The 22128-nt window shown below is 41.2% G+C and overlaps 1 protein-coding gene across 6 annotated transcripts in view; it reads left to right on the plus strand.

The window, feature by feature from the left end:
* Window positions 1-22128, plus strand: part of esrrga (estrogen-related receptor gamma a) — a 212899-nt gene that overhangs the window by 139524 nt on the left and 51247 nt on the right. For all 6 annotated transcript variants that reach the window (XM_086187128.1, XM_086187147.1, XM_086187166.1 and 3 more), the window contains exons 2-3: window positions 9638-9796; window positions 20232-20656. In XM_086187128.1, coding sequence (XP_086043254.1) covers window positions 9638-9796; window positions 20232-20656 — 584 coding nt within the window. The remainder of the gene's footprint in view (window positions 1-9637; window positions 9797-20231; window positions 20657-22128) is intronic.

The following is a 22128-nucleotide window of genomic DNA, read 5'->3' on the forward strand; positions in this document are numbered from 1 at the left end:
ACACACAACACAAACAAGTGAGTGCCGCTGTGCTGCTCCTTTTGCCAACACTTTGCTCTTTTAGATGTATGTTAACAGTGTTCAAAAACAGACCAACTGATTGGCGGAGTGGACAGGAGTGTGTACATGAGTGTGTTATTGAGTGTGTGAAATGCAAGGTGTTTTTTTTATAAAAGTAAATTGGTAAAGTATGGACACAAATACACAGCTTGTTCTTTTTAAAACATGACAACACAAAGCTAAGATTTAATAGAAGTGTTTATAGTGTGATTGAGTAAGTGACATCTGTGTTTGCATGAAAGCATTCCTTCAGTCATTCTCTGGTGGCAAATTTTCTTTGCCATCATTAAAGCCCCCGCCATGCATGCAGGAATAGCTCTATATCTGTTGTTTTTGTTTGTTTTTGTCTCAAAGTCGTCATAAATTTTCAAGAAATAGATAAAAGTGAGTTTCATCCTCATCACATCCTCAGTTTAAATGTCTCCACAGTAGAAATTCTGAGGTGGTGAAGTGAAATGAAATAATCAAATCGGAGGCCAAAGCCCGATGTATTCTTGAACACCATTTTTAGCATTTGTAAATAAAACACACATTTTTATGTGTTTTGTTGCAGTCTTATCTTTGAACGTGTGTGTGTGTGTGTGTGTGTGTGTGTGTGTTTTCAAGAATCTCTCCTTATGAAGAGTAGAAAGGGGAACATTTTTAAGGGAAAGGAGCTGGAGATATTACCACTTCAATGCAGTGTGTCAAATGTGATTAGATTAATAATAAATAGACACATTTGTAATTTTGTTGCTAATTTTGCACTGTTGATAAAATACTACTGATTAAAAAAAAAAACTGGAAGTTTTTTTGTTTTTTTTAAGTAGCATTTGAATATCAGTCCAATGTTCTAAATGTGGCTTTTTAGTCCAGATTCTGATCCGACCTTTTCATACGCAGTATGCTGATTTATTTTTATAAATCAATTGACTGGATGTCCCGAGAAAAAAAGCTACATATTTTAAAGTTGAAGCACTTAAGCCTCGGTCTCCCCACTCGATCAGAAGTGAGTGTGTCCGTTCTTCTCTCGAGTGCAAACCAGTGCAGCGTATTTCAAGAATCACAGTTTTACCTTTCAACTCAGCTGCAGAGGTTTTGGGTGTAGACGTGTGGAAATCAGCGCAAGTTGTGTTTAGAATTTTTCTTTTTGAGAAAAATATGTAAAACAAAAAAAACCCCATGGTCTCGTTTCAAACATCAAATAGTGGAACGTGCCTTGCTCACCTGCATGTCTTTCTGTGAATGATCGCTCACACATTTTAGAGATGTGTCCATGCTTTCATGTGTCCATCCTATTATTCATCCGTTCATCCAACATCCATCCTATGTTGTCTTTCCTCTGCTCAGGCATCCCCTCCTTTGCTCTCAGGCACTGCTTTCCTACACTAATTAAAATATTAGGGATAATGATAATCATACCAATAATAATGATAACAACAACAACAAGTGCCGCTTAAGCTCTTAACATAATTATTTTCCCCTCAATGCCTTCATATACATAGCATTTGCATATCATTAATATATATTTTCAACAATGATTTTAGCAAATTTTGGTGTTTTTGTCAATAGGTGTGAGGCAGACGGGTGGTGTGAACCGCACAGCGGCCGTGCACATCATTCAGGCAACGATATGCATTGTGACGACTGCAAAGATGATTTCAGTCGATTATTGTCAATCTTGATTTATGTCTTAACGCAATATGATTTTTAGTCAGGTGGAAATGTTCTGTCCACAAATTGTTTGTGACTGTTAGCAGAAATGCAAAAGTCTTTTCAGTGACAATCTATGAATGTCCATATTTGTTTGATGCATGTTGCACGCTTGATGATAATTTCTAATTCCTTAAATACACTGTATATATAAATGTAAGAATAACGCAGGCTAAATCGTTCAGAGATTTAACAAAATTATGAGGTGCTCATGAAAGCGCTTATGTTTCACACTGCGTGAGTCGTATTGTATTGTGTCATGACAATAATGAACCCATTCAAAAAAAAGGGACAATTTAATAATTCCAATTTGTTTTTGCAAGAATACATGGTGACACAAGTTAATTTAGAGAAATTAACTAAACAAAATACAATCCTGGAAATCAGAAGGCCAGCTCTCTCATTTAGAACAAATAAACGAACAAAACATAAACAAGAAACCTTTTATAAAAATGGAATAGCTGTTCAACAATTGGTCAAATTGTACCTTTGCTCCTGATGAAGCTGGGAGTAATAATTCAAATACATTTATGGAAAAAACAAACAATTGTGCTCATTTCATCTTGAAGGAAACACAGAACACTTATTTCATTTCTTTTGGCCTTTTCCCTATTTCTCTGTCCATGAGGGAAAGAAAGCAGTCAAGTGACGGAGACAGGAAGAGAGAGAGAGAGAGAGAGAGAGAGACATGAAGCTGACTGGTGGGAGGGATGGGGGTGGGGGGGTGGGGGCAAAGAGAGATTGTGTAAATTAAAATCCTTTTAATCTCCTTATAAAATCATTTACTTAATTCATCTGTCAAAGGATGTCAATATGTGCCGTGCTGATTTGTTGACTGTGTGTGTGTGTGTGTGTGCGTGTGTGTGTGTGTAGACGTTGCATCTGTTTGTTGTCATGCATGGGTTCGTGCCTGCCTGCTCACATTTTGTGTGTGTGAGACCCGTCGGTGGCCTGTGTGAGGAGGTGTTCTTTTATTTGTGTCAGCCTGTCCCTTCGTCCCTCTGGCATTTGTTATCGGCCAGTATTTTATAGTCTCTGCATAGACACACACATACACACACCAACATGCGTTCCGCGGCCTCTCTCGCTCGCTCTCTCACGTGAAGGGTCCGAGCGTTCCAGTGGTAATCTGTGTAGCGAGAGAGAGAGAGAGGGAGAGATGCAAAAGAGAGAAAGCAATAGGTGGGAGGGAAGAAGGACAAGGGGGGGATGCTTTTGTCTGACACCAGCTTTCAAGGGTCCGGTCCACTGGACACACATGGACGCATGAACACACACATGCTTGCAGACACACCAAGAAACATGCTTTAGAATGCACTTGCATACATTTTTATGCATTTGCAGCAAACAATCAAATTTTCCAAACGTTCACACCCATCATGCATGTATTTGTATACAAGTCCAGAGAGATGAGCGGGCAACACGGGGGCGACCCTCGATGATGTGAATTTTACTGATTTACGCTCAATCCATCAGTGCTGTGTGTGTGTGTGTGTGTGTGTGTGTGTGTGTTTCTCATCGGTCAGTGCCGGCCTTTATGTGTTGAAAGAGCAGTAAGAGAGACTGTACCAGCTGTGACACACACTCACCACAATTAGCCATTACACCACATTGGTGGTGAAGCCTAATACATGGATGTGTGTGTGCACATGCGTGCATGTGTGCGTGTGCGTGTGTGTGTGTTGTGTGATTGAATGCCAAAGAGCTGATTGAAAGAAGAGAGAGTGATATATAGTGAGAGGCAACACCGCTCATCTCCTCTCATCTCTTATCCCTCTCCCCTTTCCTCCCTCCCCTCTGCTGATTGGCTCATATCCCCGTTCTGTTTCCCATACTTGTCCATGGTCCATACATCAAAACGCACATTCATTCATTATTACAATTATCCCAATCTATCAAGTCATTTATATTTTGACTCAGAATTGTTATTCTTGATGCTCCAGTATCAGACCCACCTTGACTTTATTTAGCTGTGTGGATTTTGAGGTGTGTGAATAAAAGAAATAGCCGTCACTGTCTTAAAGTGCATTTCATGGTCCTGTTTGGTGTTGGAGAGGAGAGAGAGTATTGACTCAGCTTAATTCATGTCTTATCTAAATTATTTGCAGATGTTGCTGAGGTCTTTATTATTTTTTTTAGCAATGTAGTTTCTACAATGTGATCGCAATAGCTCACTGAGTAAAGAATTGTGCTGTACTTTAAATCAAGATACCAGAGTGTGTGTGTGTGTGTGTGTGTGTGTGTGTGCGTGCGTGCGTGCGTGCGTGCATGCGTGTCCATCACGTTGTACTCAGGGCTTCTAATGTTGCCTTTCACTCCTAATGGGAGGAGACAGTGGAGACTGGTCCACAATAGCACAGATTTAGATGGAGAGGTGCCGTGTGTGTGTGTGTGTGTGTGTGTGTGTGTGTGTGTGTGTGTGTGTGTGTGTGTGTGTGTGAGTGTCTGCGTTGGTGAGCAGGGTCCAGAAGTGTGCGAGAGGATTGAGAAAATGATGCAGGTTCAAACATCTTCGTCGTTTGCACTTTTTTCTCTCCCCACCTCCCTCCTTTTCTCTCTCTCTCTCTCTCTCTCTCTCTCTCTCTCTCTCTCTCTCTCTCTCTCTCTGCATGTCCGTGGGGAGAGAGCTAAGGATGGGCTGGTGTGATAAATACATGCTTGGGTCTTAGTATGATTAAATCATTATTGTTTCATTGGTGGGGCGGGGTGGGGGGCGAATAAGACCAAAAGAAAAGATTCCGTGGAAAGAGAATGAGAGAGTTATAAGAGAGAGTGAAAGAAATGGATGGCCATGCTGCCTGCAGACTGACAGTGAAATATTTCTCCTCTCATCCTCCCATCATGCTTCATGTGTGTGCCTGATGAGGAGAGAATGACGGACCAGCCCACCACCCCACCTCTCTCTTTAGGTGTCCCCTTCTTCTCTCTCTTCTCTGTCACCTGGTATCCTTTGTTGTAATTTACCAACCTCAGAAAATAAACTTCACCATTTCACACGAAGTCAGAAGTGAAACATCGTCGCTAAATTTATTCAGTAAAGACTTGAGAGGGGCCTCATCGTCACAGCAGTTAGTCAAACAAGCAGTAGGGGGGATTCCCAACATTCCCAAAAAGTTTTCCTTTATTTTTTTAATATTTCCTCCAAAGTTTGAAGCATTTTTTTAATTTAAATGTTCAAAATTACATGTTACTTTAAAATACAGTTTAGATTCAATTTACAATCTGAAAACTACTCATAAAATACTTTTTATTTAATGCCAAGAGTTCAGCTTCGCACTGCTTCTCACACGCAGTTCAGGCAAACAAGAGGACACTCAGAGAACGCATCTCCGTCAAAACTATGACGTCATCAGATTCGGATCAATTCCAAAATCGGACTGATTGTCCCCCGCGCAAAGTTCTGAATCACCCTTCCAAATAACACCAGTGATCGCTGTCTTACGATGCCGGAGGTAACCAGCAAGCAACATCCTCTTGTTATGAATTTAGATTAGATTGCTGTGTGTGTGTGTGTGTGTGTGTGTGTGTGTGTGTGTGTGTGTGTGTGTGTGTGTGTGTCTGAATAAAAGTCCACATATAACTGACCAAACTGCTGAGATTCTAAAGCAACACATTTGTCATGACAGAAACATCTCAACTGTGTTGCTGTGTGTTTTTGGTCAGCTGTGCTCTCAAGTGACATATTTTGATAAAACAAAACATAAAAGCACATTCCTATTTTATATAATCTGGTAGGTTAAATGAAGCATTTCACAAATTGTAAATTCTAGATTTTGTTTTAAAAAAAATTTTCCAACAGAACAAACTAGAGAACTTACCTGAGGAGCTGAGCAGGAACACACACTTCTCTGCTTCACCAACTTCACTGTATTCAAACCTTTTCAAAGTTTTTCAAAATACTATTAAACATGTGTAAATGGAATATTAATGTAGAATAACATCTTGTCATGAGGTGCATACCCTCCAGGCAGATAAGCCTCACTTTTCTTCTTATTCTCTGCAGATCATTTATTACCCTTTATCCCATTCTTCCTCCACCATTTACCTCCCAACACACACTCCCTCACTCCCCACATACCCCTCCCTCGCAGAGCTGTCACCTTTCTGCACCCGCTCAGTCCCTATTAAGAACGACAGCCCATCTGCCGCCTGCCCTGCTAACAGCTCCCGTCGCTAACGCTAACGTGCACACACAACCACATCCACTCAGACACACACATAGTCCACACCATGCTGCGCGGAGCCCCATCTGCCCTGATGCCCGTACAGACATGGGAGAAACATCCTCACACACGCTTTTAATATTTGTGATTGTTTTTATTTTTAACTAACACACACATTTTCAAGTGAATTTTTATTTTTTGAATATGTCATTATTAAGATATTTTAAAGACAGAATGAATGTGGTCCTAAAAAATAACTCAAGAGACGTCACTTATAACCACTCCATGTTTGTGGCGTCTGTGTGTGCAGAGAACCGTCCCTCTGCCTGTATATTTTTATTTTGCTGTGTCTGGGACATTTTTGGATGTGAACCTTTGGTGGTGGTTGTGTAACCCCCAGCCGGTACCGGCGGAATCAGGTGTCTCCAGAGACCGCTGGAGAGGCACAGGCAGCACCAGAGGCAATGGTTCCACTCAGTGCACTTAATTTGACTGCCTCTCCCATTGTTATTCCAGCATCTTTTTTCACTACCCCATGTTTGACCAGCATTTTCATTATGGAAAGTCAAAAGTCAAAAGTTTGTTTGAAATTTTAGTTGAAGCTGCAATGGTTCGGCTTTCACTTACTGGTGAGCACTGAGGATGAGGATGAAGAGCGCTGCGGCATCGTCGCGCCAAGGAGGAGGGGCCAAATTTAAATACTGTTTTCAACAAAACACAACCAGCAAATCATTCTTCCTGTAATTGTCTGTTATTGCTCTGGGGGGGAAAAGCAGCATTTACAGTTTAGGTTCAGAAGTAAATAAATGCTGTTTAAATGACCCGGCAAGGCAGCGGCAAGATTCTTTGCCTTGTGAAGAATTGTAAGGGTAGAATAAATGAAAATAGACAGTTTTTTAGCCTAATTATCCAGTATGCATGCAACTGGTTGTCTTAGATTATGTTTGTACCATTTATATGTATTACACATGTGACTTGAAGACACCGCACTGCCCTGACTAGTGAGGTAATTACGGAGGGCAGTTCCAGCCCAGTGTGTGTGTGTGTGTGTGTGTGTGTGTGTGTGTGTGTGTGTGTGTTGTGGCATTTGCTCCCTTCAGGGATAGGTGCATTTTGCATTAGCAAGAATGGCAACTGTCTCATCAATCACTACATCACCATGTCACGCACACACATGCAGACACACACACATACATTGTCATGGTCATTCTGTTCACAGATGGGCCAGCAACACATGAGCGAGTCACTGAGCATCAGAAAGACACCCCTGGTTTCCCCACTTTTACACACGCGCACACATACACACACACATACACATACACACACACACGCGCACACGCACGCTCTTGTGCTGCTTACTGAGAAGAGCATGAAGAAGGTTGGGTAGAATCTCTTGGGTTAGCACCCTTCCTTTTTATTCTCTCCTCTTACCCTGCAAACGTCCCATTATCACATTCTATTTATTTTTTCATATTACTGATGTTGAAAACAAAAAGTTCCCCCAAAAACCTGAATCTTTTATTCAAATGAATGTTTAACTTGTTGAATTTTCTCATCCATTTTACACGTTAAAGTTTATCCATCACAATAATTTCTTGCAAAACAAACCACCTCAGGTTTAAACGATTGTCTTCTAGAGCAGAAAAAGCAGAAGGAAGAAAAATAAAACAAAATCTCTTTGTAATGCACAACCTTTTCAGAGACTTAGTTTGAATTGAACTTCTCAGTTCACCAACTGCCTCTCACTGTCCTTTGTGTGGAAACTGTAACTTCAAATGTCAGAGCTGCCTGTTTCATCCCTCACCTCTTCTCTGTAATCAGCATCCAGATCATTGAGCAGCTTCAAATGCAAGGAGAGAAAGTCAAGCCAACATCACTATGAGAGCACGATGCTGGTTGTACTTTGGTCCAGTGTGACCTCAGGACACTCCCCAATAAAAGCGCAGTATTAAGGGTTGCCTGTCTATATAGCATTGTGACACCGCAACCAAAGCCAATAAGTGTCTGAGGCAGCAGCAAGGTATCGATTGCTCTTATTCACCAGAGTGGAACTAAAACCTACATATTACACACCCTGGCCCAGCGCTTCTCCCGTGGCCAGTGATGCACTGTGGATGGATGGAGGAGTGGAAGGAGAGATGGTTGTCAGACGTGTGATTGGTCCGTCTACCTGTCTGTCCACTTGGCTCTCACCTAAACACAAGCCCCACCGTGGTAAACACACATAGCGGTGTGTGTTTGTGTGGTAAAGGTGTCAGTTTGTGACACGTTCCAACATCCTGCTCTGTTTACTGATACACTACAGACACAACTGGGTGGTGAGAGAACCATCCAGGACAGTCACTGCAGCAGTAGCACAGGAGGAAACCTGAAGATATTTAGCTTCCTCACGTGGACTAAGTGTCTTCAAAACCATTGAAAATGTATCACTGTTTCACTGCGGGGACTTCCGTTAACAGTACATATGAATAATAAAGGATTTGAGGCTTCTTTTCGTTAAAGCAAGCATAATTATTTATCTCTCTTACGCAAACAACCAGCGCTTTTACATAGCACTGGGGTGCTTTAAGCATCACCCGCAGTCATATGTTTTGCATTATTATTATATTATTTTAAAAGCAGCAGCCTTAATTACCAGTTGTGTTCTGACATCTGTTCCTCACTCTGAAATGGTTTCTGTTTTATGTCCTGCTGTGATCAAGTGTTTTTCTTTCTCCCCTGACAGCTTTGTTTAGCCATTTTCATTACACCCTGTTCCTCCTCCTCTTTGACATCAGGTATAAGCCACTTGCCCCCCCACAACTCGTTTTATTTAATTCATTAATTTTTTTTTTGCAATAGATGATTTCGATTCTGTTGCCTGCAGTGACCTTATCACCCCGGCGACAGCTTCTCCCCTGACAACAGAGCTGGGTTTGATTGACAGATAGTGGTCCTTCCTCTGGTGCTTTTACTTTAACATTCCTTCAGCCTGAATGGGTCCTCCAAAGCTAAAACTGGTAAAACTCCTTTGACGTTGAGCACAGCTGGGGTGGCTTCTATTAGTACCCTAATACATGTATATGTGACTCCGGAGGAATTTAGTACATTCTACATCCAAGGCCTCAAATACTGGTGCTCAGTCCATCTGTCTGGCTGACAGCCATCTGTCTGTCGGCCTGGTTGACGCTTGTCGGGCTCTGTGTCAGTTTGTCTCTCCGCATCTCTTCAAACGTGGCCTTTTTTTTTCAGACTGTCTGCATTGATACACTTCGCAAACATGACCTTCCTTTGTGCTGTTCATTAAAGAGGTTTTTTTTTATTTTAGACACACAGGCGACAAAGATGTGCGTGTGAATGTGCGTGTGTGTTTTTCATGTCCATCAACTACATTTATCATTTATCAACATTTTTTCATCGTTCTCTCTTAATTACTTTCTCACTGCACTGGTTTAGAGAAAACAATTTTCTGTTTTGAATGTTTTCTTGAATTTTTTTGTCCAGTTTTGGTGTCTCTACCCATGGTGAGGAATTACAGTGAACAGAACCACAGCTTTGACATCTTTTTGGAATTACATTAATTTGAACATACCAATTGAAATTTTAATTTCTGTCATTCATGAACTTATTTCTCTTCATTGCTGCATTATTCAGTGTCTCAGCTGATCTTTCCCAGTTGCTGTTTCCTGTTGTACCGGTTTTCACTGCTCGTCCTCCTTCTCTTACTTTGTGCCTGCTTACAGAATGAACTTATCGAAGGGGCCACTGGTGAACAGCAGCAGTGAAGATAACTCCAAGTCAACGTATGGTAAATGCGGCGCTGGCGCCTGGAGGATGCACCAGAGCTACGATCCACTGGAGGCCAACCACATGAGAGACGCACATGCCCTCTACAACCCTAGGTAAGACAGAGAGATGAGAAGACAAAAGGCACAAAGACAAACTGAACGACGGCAAAAGAGAGAGAGAGAGTGAAAGAAGTGAAAGAAGAGCGACTGTTTGCATCTATGAATCTGTGTGGTTCCATTTTGCACAAAAGCCACACTTGACCTCTATAAACCTCACATGAAAGGAAAAGAAAAGGCAAGCACTTTGAGACATCAAAAGCCAGTGTTTTTACCGGTGTGCGTGCGTGCGTGCGTGTGTGTGCGTGCGTGTGCGTGCGTGCGAGTGTGTGTGTGTGTGTGCGTGTGTCACAGTGCACTAAGAGATGTAAAGGAGTTTTCTCTATGATCCTAAAATCTAAATGTAAGGGTTGTCATTTTTTTTTATTCTTTATTATTTCCCATTTTTAATCAATGTGGCAGTCCATTGGCATGGAACTAGAGTATTAGTCATTTTTAGTCATTTTTAGTATACATGTGCAAATGTATCAGAAAGTTGGTATTATTATTATTATAATGCCTTCATTTTAAAAAGAGAAAGTTACTATAAACACAGTTCATTTGCCGCACTCCCTCATCCATGTTGATTTCAAGTCTATTGAGTTTAAATTTCCTAGAAAACATTTATGTTACTATTTTATAAAAAAAAAAACACAACAAACAAGCACAACCCAAGTGAATCAGATCGGACATTAAAAGCAAAAATTAAATTTCATTTTCAAGAAATGGCACTTATTCAAGTACCTGGAATGGTAAATGCTTCCCAGTACTATCTTCATTTTATTTTTAGTTTTAAAGTAACATGTGGGATTCAAATTCTGGCTCAAAGACACTTCAGTAGTACAAATTTATCACTAACATAAAATCACAGAATCTGCATGTGAAACAAAATATGAAGCAGAAAAAAGTTTCAGCCAAAGTGAAATTTCACTTTCTTCTCAAGAGGAAATCAGCCGTAGGTGTGCTTTAGGGGAGCAGGAAAGGCACAAGGCCTCCTCACTCAATTTTCACAACATAAACCATAAAAACACAGTTTGTTTCACGTTGAAACACAGTCCATCCACATGCCCAGATTGCAAAAAAAACCTGTAAGAACTTGGTTCTTAATTTTCAGAATTAACATTTTATGCAAATATGCTTGGGTGAATGACATTGCTGTATATTTTAACTGGTTTTCTGAACATTATTTATTTAATTATTCATTCTATTTTCATATAATTCTTTATTTTTTCAGTTGAATTTATTGTCAAAGGGCGGTGTCCAATGATTGCAAGTTTTCCAAGGATCTTTTTCCCTGACTACAATGATGGTTCTTGAAATATTCCAAACCTTTTCTCTGATCAAACAGCGATATCCTGACTGATCCCACTGACCTTAATCAATGTTGTTATTGTTGTTTTATTATAGCACAACCTGTTTGAACGCTATCGATGAGTGCATTGTTAGCTGTTTGCAAAGCCTTTTAATTTTAAGTGAGCGTGCATGTGTGTGTCTTTGTGTGTGTGTGCGTGCGTGCATGTGTTTGTGTGTGTGTGTCTGTGCCTGTGTGCACTGTAGACTGGGAAGTCTTAGTCCAATAGGATTTCAGGGTTAGTCTGGGTCAAGCCAATTAGAGGTCTGGCAAGCCATTCTCACGCAGACTCTCAGCCAATCACAGGAAGGAGCGTTACTAGCACAATGTGAATGTGTGTGTATGTTGGCAGACAGTGAAGTCTAGTGATGAGAGGTGTAAAGGTTTGCCAGGGGCTAGATAGTCACGCCATCGCTTGAAGTCACACACTACGTTCACACACAGACTCACACACATGCTCTTTGCTCTCAATTGGGGAACATTATTTCCCCTGGATCGCATCAAGTTTGGATCGACTTAAAACACATTAGAGTGTGTATTGTTATTATACATTTGACTGCCAAAACTATGCCAAATTATTGAAAGGAATGTTCTCACAATGCGCCTGTTTTACCACAGACACCCTCATTTCTATTCAAATGCTAGGACCCTCAACTCAAAGCGGCTAAACGGAATTCAGCCATGATTCAATTTGTTTCGTACACCCGGTGCAGACCTCGATGAAAAAGGCCCATTTTTTCTTTGCTGGATTTCTTTTAAGAAATAGCATCAGAAGAAAATCCCTGAATCAGTGTTAAAACACTACATTTGTGAGCAGTTATCTGTCGTTTCAACTCAGCTGCACCCTTCCATGCTGTCCCAATCACTTCCGTACACTTTTTAAAAAAAAATAGACACAAGAGAAGGGCTGAATCAGTATAAGATCACATGCACGCTCATGTCAGGATATCTGACCTCCGACTGTGTTGATGGGATTTATTCACCCTGTAAGTGCACACACACATACACACACATATGCTGACATGACCCTGGGTTAAGTACACTTAGACTTGTGCAGACAAAATGTTACAGATCTGAAAGGCATGAAATTTGTTTTTGTTTTTTTTATTTCAATCATAACACCCATCTTAAATCTCCCTTGTTTTATACATATGTAACATTAAAAACTCTGTTGCCTGTTGACTTTGCCATTAAAAAAAAGAAAGAAATTAAAGTCAAATAAAATTCTTGATTTCTTTTTGGAGATCTTCTGTTGGCATTGGACGGCGACAATATTATTCCCCATTTTATTTAGGCCATCAAACCATGGGAATGTGATTAATGTCAGCCAGCCAGGGAGCAATGGAACACACACACACACACACACACACATGCACACACTCACACACGCACACACACATGCACACACACACATGTGCGCGCGCACACACACACAAACACACACTTTGCTGTAAACTGAGCCCAATGTAATCATAATGATAAAGCAGATTGCCTTAACACACAGATGGGCCTCCCAACAGCTCCGTGTGTGTGTGTGTGTGTGTGTGTGTGTGTGTGTGTGTGTGTGTGTGTGTGTGTGTGTGTGTGTGTGTGTGGACAACGCTGATTGGATTGCAGATTTATAGAAGAGGATTACTGCTGAAGCAGAGAGAGAGGGAGGGAGAGAGAGAGAGAGAGAGAGAGAGAGGGAGACTTTCAGACACTCACCTCTCATTAACTTCCACCCCCTTCACCTCCGCTCGCCTTATTCTCAGTCATACATACACACTCACACATAAATGCATACACATAAACACACACGTTTAAGATCCTATGTCAGTGCAGCAATGGATTTTTCCCCCTGCAATGTCAAATTGATGCTGATAAATCGATTTCAGCATTAAAATGTTTTGACAAAACTTAGACGCAGACAGAAAGGCCGAGACAGGCAGAGGCAGTGGGCACTCCAGCAAACCTGATTATGACTGGATGTGAATTAGATTCCTTAACAGATGGTCCAGACGCGAGGCTGTGAGGTGCATCAGCCAGCAGTGAGGGGAGGGAGAGTGGAGGGAGGAGCGCAGGAGAGAGAGAGAGAGAGAGAGAGAGAGAGAAGATAAGGCAAAGAGGCAGAGAGAATGAGCGCTAACAGCATCTGGTGATAATACAGATCAATTCAATTAGATTAAATGTGGAACAAAAACATGTATTTTGGACGAAAATGATTAACGATTTGGGCCCGTATTTAAGCTCATCTCTTGTCATTCACTTCAATGCATTACGCTTTTAAGAAATGTAATCAATAGGTTTAACTGAAAAAGGTAAGCAGTTAGCTGGTTAAGAAGTATTTTCTCAAATTTGACACACAGTGTACATTATTGTACATACTCCCAGTCCTCCCTCTCCTGTGATGGATAGGTGTAAATCATCACAATCCTGTAGTGACAGCCCAATTTCCTCAAATCTGATCTGCTTAAAGAATGCAGCTTTGACGCTCTGCTCACTTGTGTCTCCTCGCTTCTCCTCTCCTGCATTTCTATTTATCCCCTCTTACACTTTTTCCTGCTCCTTCCCTCAAATGTACGAGCGTTTTACTTCACACAATCTCTCGTCTCTTTTGCAGCATCGCGCTCTCTTTTCCCATTCCCTCCTTGTCTGTTTTCCTCATCCTCCCTCTCTCTGCCTCCCTCCCGTGTCACATTTGAAAGCCCTGTCAAATTTACTAGAGTGGAAATCCTCTTTCACCATCTGCTTAATAAAATGTGTTTTTAATCCGATTGGGGATATTTTGTTTTTTTAAATACTTTTTTTTTTATTATACTTCTGTGCAATTTCATTTGTTACGGCACCTTGCCCAGGTCTCTGGTATCGGTCTCAGTGCAAGAGAGTAGGAACGCAACATATCTCACTAAACAGTTGTCCGTCTGGGTGTATAAATGCATCTATGGCAGTGACGAAGGGAAGTGTTGGAAAGGCTGTAGGGCCACTAATGCTTGATGCTAACATTGCTAATCCATATGGGCGCACACACACACACACACACACACACACAAAAAGAGACACTAACCTTGATCAATGACATTTTTTTTCTTCAAGAAATACATAATCTATCCTTTCACACTTCCCAGCAGCATTATCTGAATAGGCAAAAGAATTTGATCGATTCATCAAATCAAATATCAATCACCGAAAGAAATTAAATGCTTGCATCACGTATTTTCATAGCGAGTAACTCCACATTTACAACATCAAGTAAAAGGTTTACCTGACAATAGGATGCAGTCTCTAATGTCATTGATTTCTAGCCTTCAGTCATTCCAGTAAAAGGCTGGAGGTCACTGCAAGTACACGGTGCAATTTATTCTGCCAAATAGAACCGAAGCAGCCATCATGTTGCAGTAATTATTTATGTATTAATAGATGTTCAATACAGTTATCAAGCAGTTTTGTAATAACAGTTACAGTGAATAGAGCTGAGTTGTTCTCAAGGTTTGAAGCACCGTTCTTACAGTAGACAACCACCTTTACACGCACAGTGACACACAGCAGATAAAGGAGACAGAAGGGGAAAGGGGTGGGGGTGGGGGGGCAAAGGGAGAGAGACAAAGGAAGAGGTAAGGAGAGAGAGAGACATGGTGACAAAGATAGTGCCTGACAGCAACACACTTATCAGCTACTGCTCTGCGAGAAAATGACCTAAATCATCAAGATTCTCATCTGACACACACACGCAGGATTTGCAGTGCACTGCCTTACGTTTTTGCCCCAAACAAGCTCACCCTCTTCATATCTTTTCACTTCAATAACCACAGACTCTCAAATCATCCTTTACACAGACCTCATAAGTCTTTGAGTAGAAATTAAATTCCCCTCAGAATTTGGAATAAAATCACCTTTTATGAGAGGAGAAAGGAACAGAACAGTTGAAAAGAAAAGAGGGAGAATGTATTAAACAGTGTAACACCTGCGCAGCGTGATGGCTGAAGAGTGCATCGATATCACAGAACTCAACATGATATTCCTGAGTTTGCGGTCTACTGTTTGGAAAGCACATAATTCTTAATCAATAGTGTTTTGGCTGAGTTTGCCCTGTGTGCGTGTTCTCTCCCACTGGTTGTCCATTCACATCTAGAGATTGTGTGCGTGTGTGCGTGTGTAAACTTTATAAACCCGAGGATGCATCATAATATTGCAGCCTCACTAGAGTAATACCCCTAATCATGTCACACTTTTGTGTGTATTTACATATTTACGCGCGTAAAAGGCGTATTAGTGTCACATTGAGATTCATATGTAAAAGTCTAAACACACACACACATACGCTCGGGAACATACGCATCCACATTTCTCCTTTTCTGCCGGTCTTTAAGCCCAACAGCCCATTGGGCAGAATGTGTTTTAGCCATTATCACATTGATTGTATGTAATCAGGGGTTTATTCTGCAGCCAATGAAGTGAATTACAGGTTTCCTGCCCGACTAACACTGTAACAATTGATCTGCTCCCTGGTGTGTGTGTGTGTGTGTGTGTGTGTGTGTGTGTGTGTGTGTGTGTGTGTGTGTGTGTGTGTGTGTGTCTGTGTGTGTGTGTGTGTGTGCGTGTGTGTTTATTTGTGTGTGTGTTGGTGGGGGAGAGGATGTGCAAGAAAGAGAGAGAAGCAATGATAGAGTGTGTTTGTGTTTGAGAAGTAGAAACAATGAGAAAGAAGAGAGTCTGAGACCCAACCAGAGCAGGAAAGAGAGAGAGAGCTCAGTAGGAGGGAGAGTGGTTTGGATTGACTGTCACTGTTGGAGGTTTTTTTCTTCTTTTTATATTCATTTTTGTCACAGGTAACAACTATAATCATCGACACACTGTGAGTCTTGTGGAGCTTAACTCAACCTTCCACAAACACACACCAGCACTGCAAAACAACACAGATTAGTATTTTTTTTCACTCCTTTCTCTACCTTTAAACTAAGCACAGAGTTTTCACACGGCGCATGAAAAAAATACAGATTCTCACCGTATGTTTGTTTGTTTGTGTGTTTTTCCCTGTTTGAGGTATGTGTGAGTGCATGTTCTTTCTGAAGTTCTTTAACAACAGCGGTGTGACTCCTTTAGAACCCGCGTGTTCAGGTCAAGCTCACATTTCTGCATGTGAACACAGCTACCAATGCATGTATCAAACTAACACGCTGACAAGCAGTTCAGCAACCCTCCACAGATAGGAGGCTGCTGAAAATGGAGTAAAATAGAGAGAGCAAAGAAACAAAACCAACACAGTGAGTGTGAGGCCGGGGAAAGCAATTCAGTCTATTGATGAAATCATTCTATTCATTTGACTATGGAAATGTAAAAGCATTTTTTTTTTTGCTCCCCTTCTTTACCCCCCATTCTTTAATTCAATGTATTTTCCATCTTTCCTCTCTGTCAAAGCATTGCCAGTATCATCCAGATAGAATTGTGCAAGGGTTTTCTCTCTCTCTCTCTTTTTTTTTTTTGCTTATTGGACTGTGTGTTCTTATCAGCATCGAGAGCACAATGCTTGGTGTGATGGAAAGGTATTAGCCAACCCGCCGTGGCTACATTGTCAGCACTTCTCCCTTCTCTGTCTCTAATGCTACCACTTCTCTTTTCTCAGAATTTTCAAGTTGTAATGCATTTCTAAGTAATGCGTGCATTTTTTTAAATTTATGATCAAACTCAATCGTTTTTGCCAAGAATTTAAGCTTTTTACTTATTTTCACATATGAATCGTGCATTTACATTGTTGTTGTTGTTTTTTTCACAGACAGGAACTAGAGCAACAGACTGTTACCCAAACCTCTGATTTCCTTGAGAAAGCTGAACGTTAAAGTGACACCCAAACTGCCTGATTAAACCCCTAAACCCCTTTCTGCTTCACTGTTGACTTTTAAGGGTGGTGGTGGGTGGGGTGGGGGGGTCAGTTTGTGTTTATGACTGCCATCTAGCGAGGCAACAGTACAAAGATTGTATATAATAAAAGAGTCACAGAGCGGGAGAGCGCAAATGAACAGCACAGGGACGGAGTGAGGCCCAGAGTAGTTGCTCTAATACGATGATTGCATGTTTGTCCCTGCCAGTTGTCAGGGCGCTACATCAGCCCACCACTCTAATGACAGCTTGTCACCGTAAAGTGGCCCACCTTCCTTCAAAACACAAAGAACAAATCTTTCTTTCCTTCTTTCTTTCTTACACATCTTTCTATTTTCTCTGTTACACCCTTTCTCTCTCTCTGTCTCCGCATCCACGTTATTATCTGTCTTTCACGAGTCACCAGGCTTTCCTTCAAGAAGTGAGGAATCAAACAAAAAAAAAAAACAAATAGGTATGAGGCGAAAGAGAAAATGACAGGGATCGAGCTGGAAATGGAGACAAGGAAAGGTGGTAATCTTTCTGGTTTGAGTGCGTGTGTATGTGTTTTCCCCCAGTAAGGGAGGAGGTAAATAGGCCTCCTGAATATCTGATTTCTGCTGCTCCTTTAGTCCACTTGCTTTGGTAATGCATATCTGCATTGGGTTCAGTCAGCTTGATTTGGACACTGAGCTTAAATATAAATAAAGAATGACCGGTGACAAAGTAGTCAAACTGGCAGGAAAGTTTATTTGATTGATGTTGTCTATGAAGCCATAATTTAGCTGCCTTTTTTTTAATTAGATTTCTTATTGAAATTACATCCAAAATTTGAATTAGACACATTTCTTATATATAATCTAACCTAACAAAAAAGTTTGATTGATTTAATGTGGTTATTTACTACTTGGAGCGCAAAAAACTGAAGAACAAAACATAGATGATATAGATAGATGAGGAAGGAAATGAAATTTACACAAAACTAAATCCCATGTGATTACTGCTTTTCCTTGTGTTTTACAGTAATCACGTCATCACGCTCCGTTCAAGCCTTCTCCTCTTGACTTAAATCTTTTTAAACACTTATAAACATAAAGAATTGATGAGACCCAAGCCTTTCCTTCTCTCTCCACACTCATCTGAGGGGCAGACAGGCACAATAAGACTGCTCTTTCAGCACTGAGCCGTCGCTACATAGCGCCATAATTATACTGATAACATACATACATAAATGCATTCAACCTCTCGCTCGGCACAGCGCACTGACTGATTTCTTAATCTTCTTTCCTCTACTCCTCTCCTCTGCAAGCATGTCTTCTTCTCATTCTTTTTATTCCTCCCCCTTCCACTGCCATTATTTTTCATTTATAATCAGAGAGAGCACACAGAGAAAGGTGTGAGAGAAAGGGAGGAAAGAGAAGAAAAAATGGGATCTTTTGGCATTTAAACTCTTTCCCTTAATGGTGCTCAGTGGGGTTGACCGTCGAAGGGAGGAGACACAAAAGTGCATAAAGAGGGAGAAACGGAAGATTAAATCACTATCACATTATCTACTTAAATTTGTCCACTCTTTATTGTCACCTCAGTGTTTTCTCTCCCTTCACTTCAACATGGAAGATCTTGCCGGATCATTCCATGAGGCTTTCCCACATTCATCTTTATTTCTGTCCTACCTCCCCCTCCCTGTTGTATCCCACCATCAACTCCCTCTTTTCATTTTTTACCTTCCTTCCTCTCTCTTGATTTGTATCCAAATCTTCCTTGCCGTCTCACTCATTGTCAACTAAAGGCCCACCTTAGCATTAGATAAATGGATTTATAGACGTTGGTGAATACCACAAAGCCACGATTAATACAGTGCTGAATTAGAACTTTCAGGCAGGATGGGAAAGAAGTAGTGAGGAGGGTAAAATGTATAATGGGCTGGCATATTATCATGCATTATAAATGTCACAGGCCTTTATGGAAGTAAAAGTTAAAAAAAAAAGATTTTTTTTGAACAGTTTATCTTTTCTCGGGGCATTCTATGACTATAGCGAAGGAACAGCTTTGCTTCTTCTTGTTGCTCTCGTGACCTCAACAGCCAGATCTGAAGCTGCTGTCTGTAATTAAACTGTTGTCATCAACCGCAGCAAACCCCTCCTCCCTCTCTCTCCCTGTCTGTCTCTTGCAACATCTGTCTGTCTGTCTGTCTGCCTACCTGTTCTCCTGTCTATATCCATTCCTAGCTCCGCCAACCCTCCCTCTCTAAACCAGCTCTCCATTCTTCATCAAGGCACTGTCTGTGTTTTATGGGTCCCTGTAGAACAGGGATCTTTTACAGGCAGACTGGACTTTAGAAGCCCCTCGTTTAGCAGCATCCTGCCTTAATTAAAAACCCCTTTTGTGCTTTCTGCCTCTAACAATGAAAGGAGAGGGAAGGGAGGGAGGGCAGGGTTAGAGAGAGAGTGGTCATGCAAAGAGGAAGAGAAAGAGAGAGTGGGCAGAGATAGATGGCAGTGAATAGGAAGTGATAGGGAGACAGGCATATAGATAGTAAGGTAGACAAAGGGAAGGATGGAGAGATATAGACAGCGAGAAGATAACTGTTAATTACAACTGCCATTAACAAGACACTAGCCGGCCTCCTTAGGGAGAGAAATAAGGAAAATCTGGAGCGGTGAGAGGAGAAAGGAAGGGAGGCAGAAGAGTGGAAGGGAAACATAACAAAGTGCGCAGCAAAAGAGAGAAAAAAAAACAGTTCTAACATTGGTGGGTTTTTTTAATTCTTTTGTGAGCTGCAGGTCCTAATCCAACTACTTAAACTGTTTGTGTGTGCGCTTAGACGTGTGCATGTTTGAAAGTGTGTGGATGTGTTGAGCATCATGTATGTGTGAGCCTGTCTTAGGGATGATTGAGCAGCAAAGAGGCTGCTTACTGATTACCTTCATGTAGAACAAGCTGCCATTGACTGGAGAGTGACGGATGACTGTGCATGTGATTGTGTTACTGTGTGGTATCACAGCTACCTTTCTGCTTCCCTTTTTTACACTGGATTCCAAAAAGGGGAGCCCAGTTGTCTTTTTTCTTTTCATTCTGTTTTCAATGCCTAGTTTTCTGCCTTTGCTCATCTCTTTGTAGAATTTTTTTTAAACAAACAAAAACCATCATACCATGGATGCATTAAAGTCAAATGAGATTTTATTAATATTTCTAAAAAAGCTCAAATTATAATTCGTCTTTCCTTTCTACATATCCACCATATTTCTCTCTGTCTCACTCCCTCAGGCTTCTCTGCAGAATGTCCAGTAAGGAGCGCCACCTTGAGTCCAACTGTCCGTCCTCGTACATAAAGACTGAGCCGTCTAGTCCTGCCTCCCTGACTGACAGTCTAAACCATCACTCCCCCGGTGGTTCCAGTGACGCCTCGGGCTCCTATTCGTCCACGATGAACGGCCACCCCAATGGCTTAGACTCCCCAAGCCTCTATGGCTCCAACGCAGGGCCCCTGGGTCCCGCTGGTGGTCCTGGATCAAAGCGCTATGAGGACTGTTCGTCAACAATTGGGGAAGATTCACAGATTAAGTGCGAGTACATGTTGAATTCAATGCCCAAGAGGCTGTGTCTGGTGTGCGGGGACATTGCTTCAGGGTACCATTATGGAGTGGCGTCCTGTGAGGCCTGCAAAGCCTTCTTCAAACGCACCATCCAAGGTTAGCCTCCATTTTAACGTTTTCTTTGCCTGTATGTCTTGTTGTACGGGGTCCACCATCACATATTTACTTTAAGTCTTAGTCTATGTGTCAGTCATCTTGTATATTTCTCTCTCAAAAATGCTTAAATTGTAGATATAGTGCGTGTTTTTGTTAATAAATTATCAAATATTCAGATATTTTGCAGTTTTCAGCTAAGCAAAGGAAGTTCGGACAGGGGAAAAAATTAAAAGAAAAACCTGAAAAAAAATGAGCGTAGAAATGTCAAATCCGAAGGGTTTGAGGAGTGTTAACATGACGTCAGTTCAGATCTCAGTCCAAATGAACATCAAGCGAGATTTATTTACTGGCGTGCACAAACACACCCCCGGTTCACCGTCAACCTTGACCTCCAAACAGCAAAAACTCATTTCCACGAAGTGTGTGCATTTCTAGATCTAGCTTCTAATGCCTCGCGCAAAGAGTGTTAGCTGTAAGCCTGTTGTCTAGGTGATAATATAGAGTCACAGGAAGGTCACAGGTCATTTGTAGGGGTCAGGAGTTCAGGTTAGGAGTAGAGGAGAGAAGGGATAGAGCAGTAATCCACAGATGAGAGGAGTAGCAGGAGTTAGGCTAATCCTTTGCTCGTCTCGTGTTAGGGATAGAAGTAGTCTAGGAAGTTCGCAGGTATATTTGTTCCACATTTCCTGATTTCGTGGGTTGACAATGGAAACAAAAGTTACAGCTCTTATATGCTTTAATTGTCCATGTAGACACAGGGCAGGTCATTCCTACAGAAAGCCAATCAGGCTTGAAGTTGATTTTAACAAGTCGGCCAATGTAGTTTCACATTACTTGTTATTATTGTTTGAGTTAGACTGAGGACATGAACAGTGAGCGGTAGCAACTTACAGGGGGAAGACAAACAGTATCCTTAAGACACAATTCAGCGGAAAACATAACATAATTAAATAAAGGGTGTATGTTATTGTCCACATTTTACAGTATTCAGCCAAAGTGATTAATCAACTGGCTTTTAATGTTTTTATTCTAACAAAAAGCGCTGAAATTGTCTTTTAATTCATTTTTTTATAAAGCAATAGAATCAGCAAGAAATGTAAATACATGCTGTCACACGAGCTCACCAAGCAGAGCAAAAGAGGTTCAATTTGTTTTTCGGGGACCTTTGCTTACTTTAAACATGTCAGGTAGCCTGGTAGCCCTGATCTGGTCTGTAATTGGGTGATTGAATTTTTAATTTACCCACTTTTTTTTTACCACAACATCTCATGGTTGGGGGGTAGACGTAGAGAGAGATGAGCTAGGTCTTTGGCTGACAGAATATTGAATGATATATTTTTTCAGAATCTGCTTCAGTTTGGTGGGAAAGGGCACACGTTTGGTGAAATTCACTGTTAGCAAATCCTGCTAACGGACAGACAAACAACAAAGAAAACATACTTGCCCGGACTGACGATACAAATATACAACAC

The sequence above is a fragment of the Aulostomus chinensis genome, chromosome 2 (genome assembly GCF_037954235.1).
Source record: "Aulostomus chinensis isolate RoL2024-O1b breed Wild chromosome 2, RoL_Achi_v1.0, whole genome shotgun sequence".
Classification (NCBI taxonomy): Eukaryota; Metazoa; Chordata; class Actinopteri; order Syngnathiformes; family Aulostomidae; genus Aulostomus; species Aulostomus chinensis.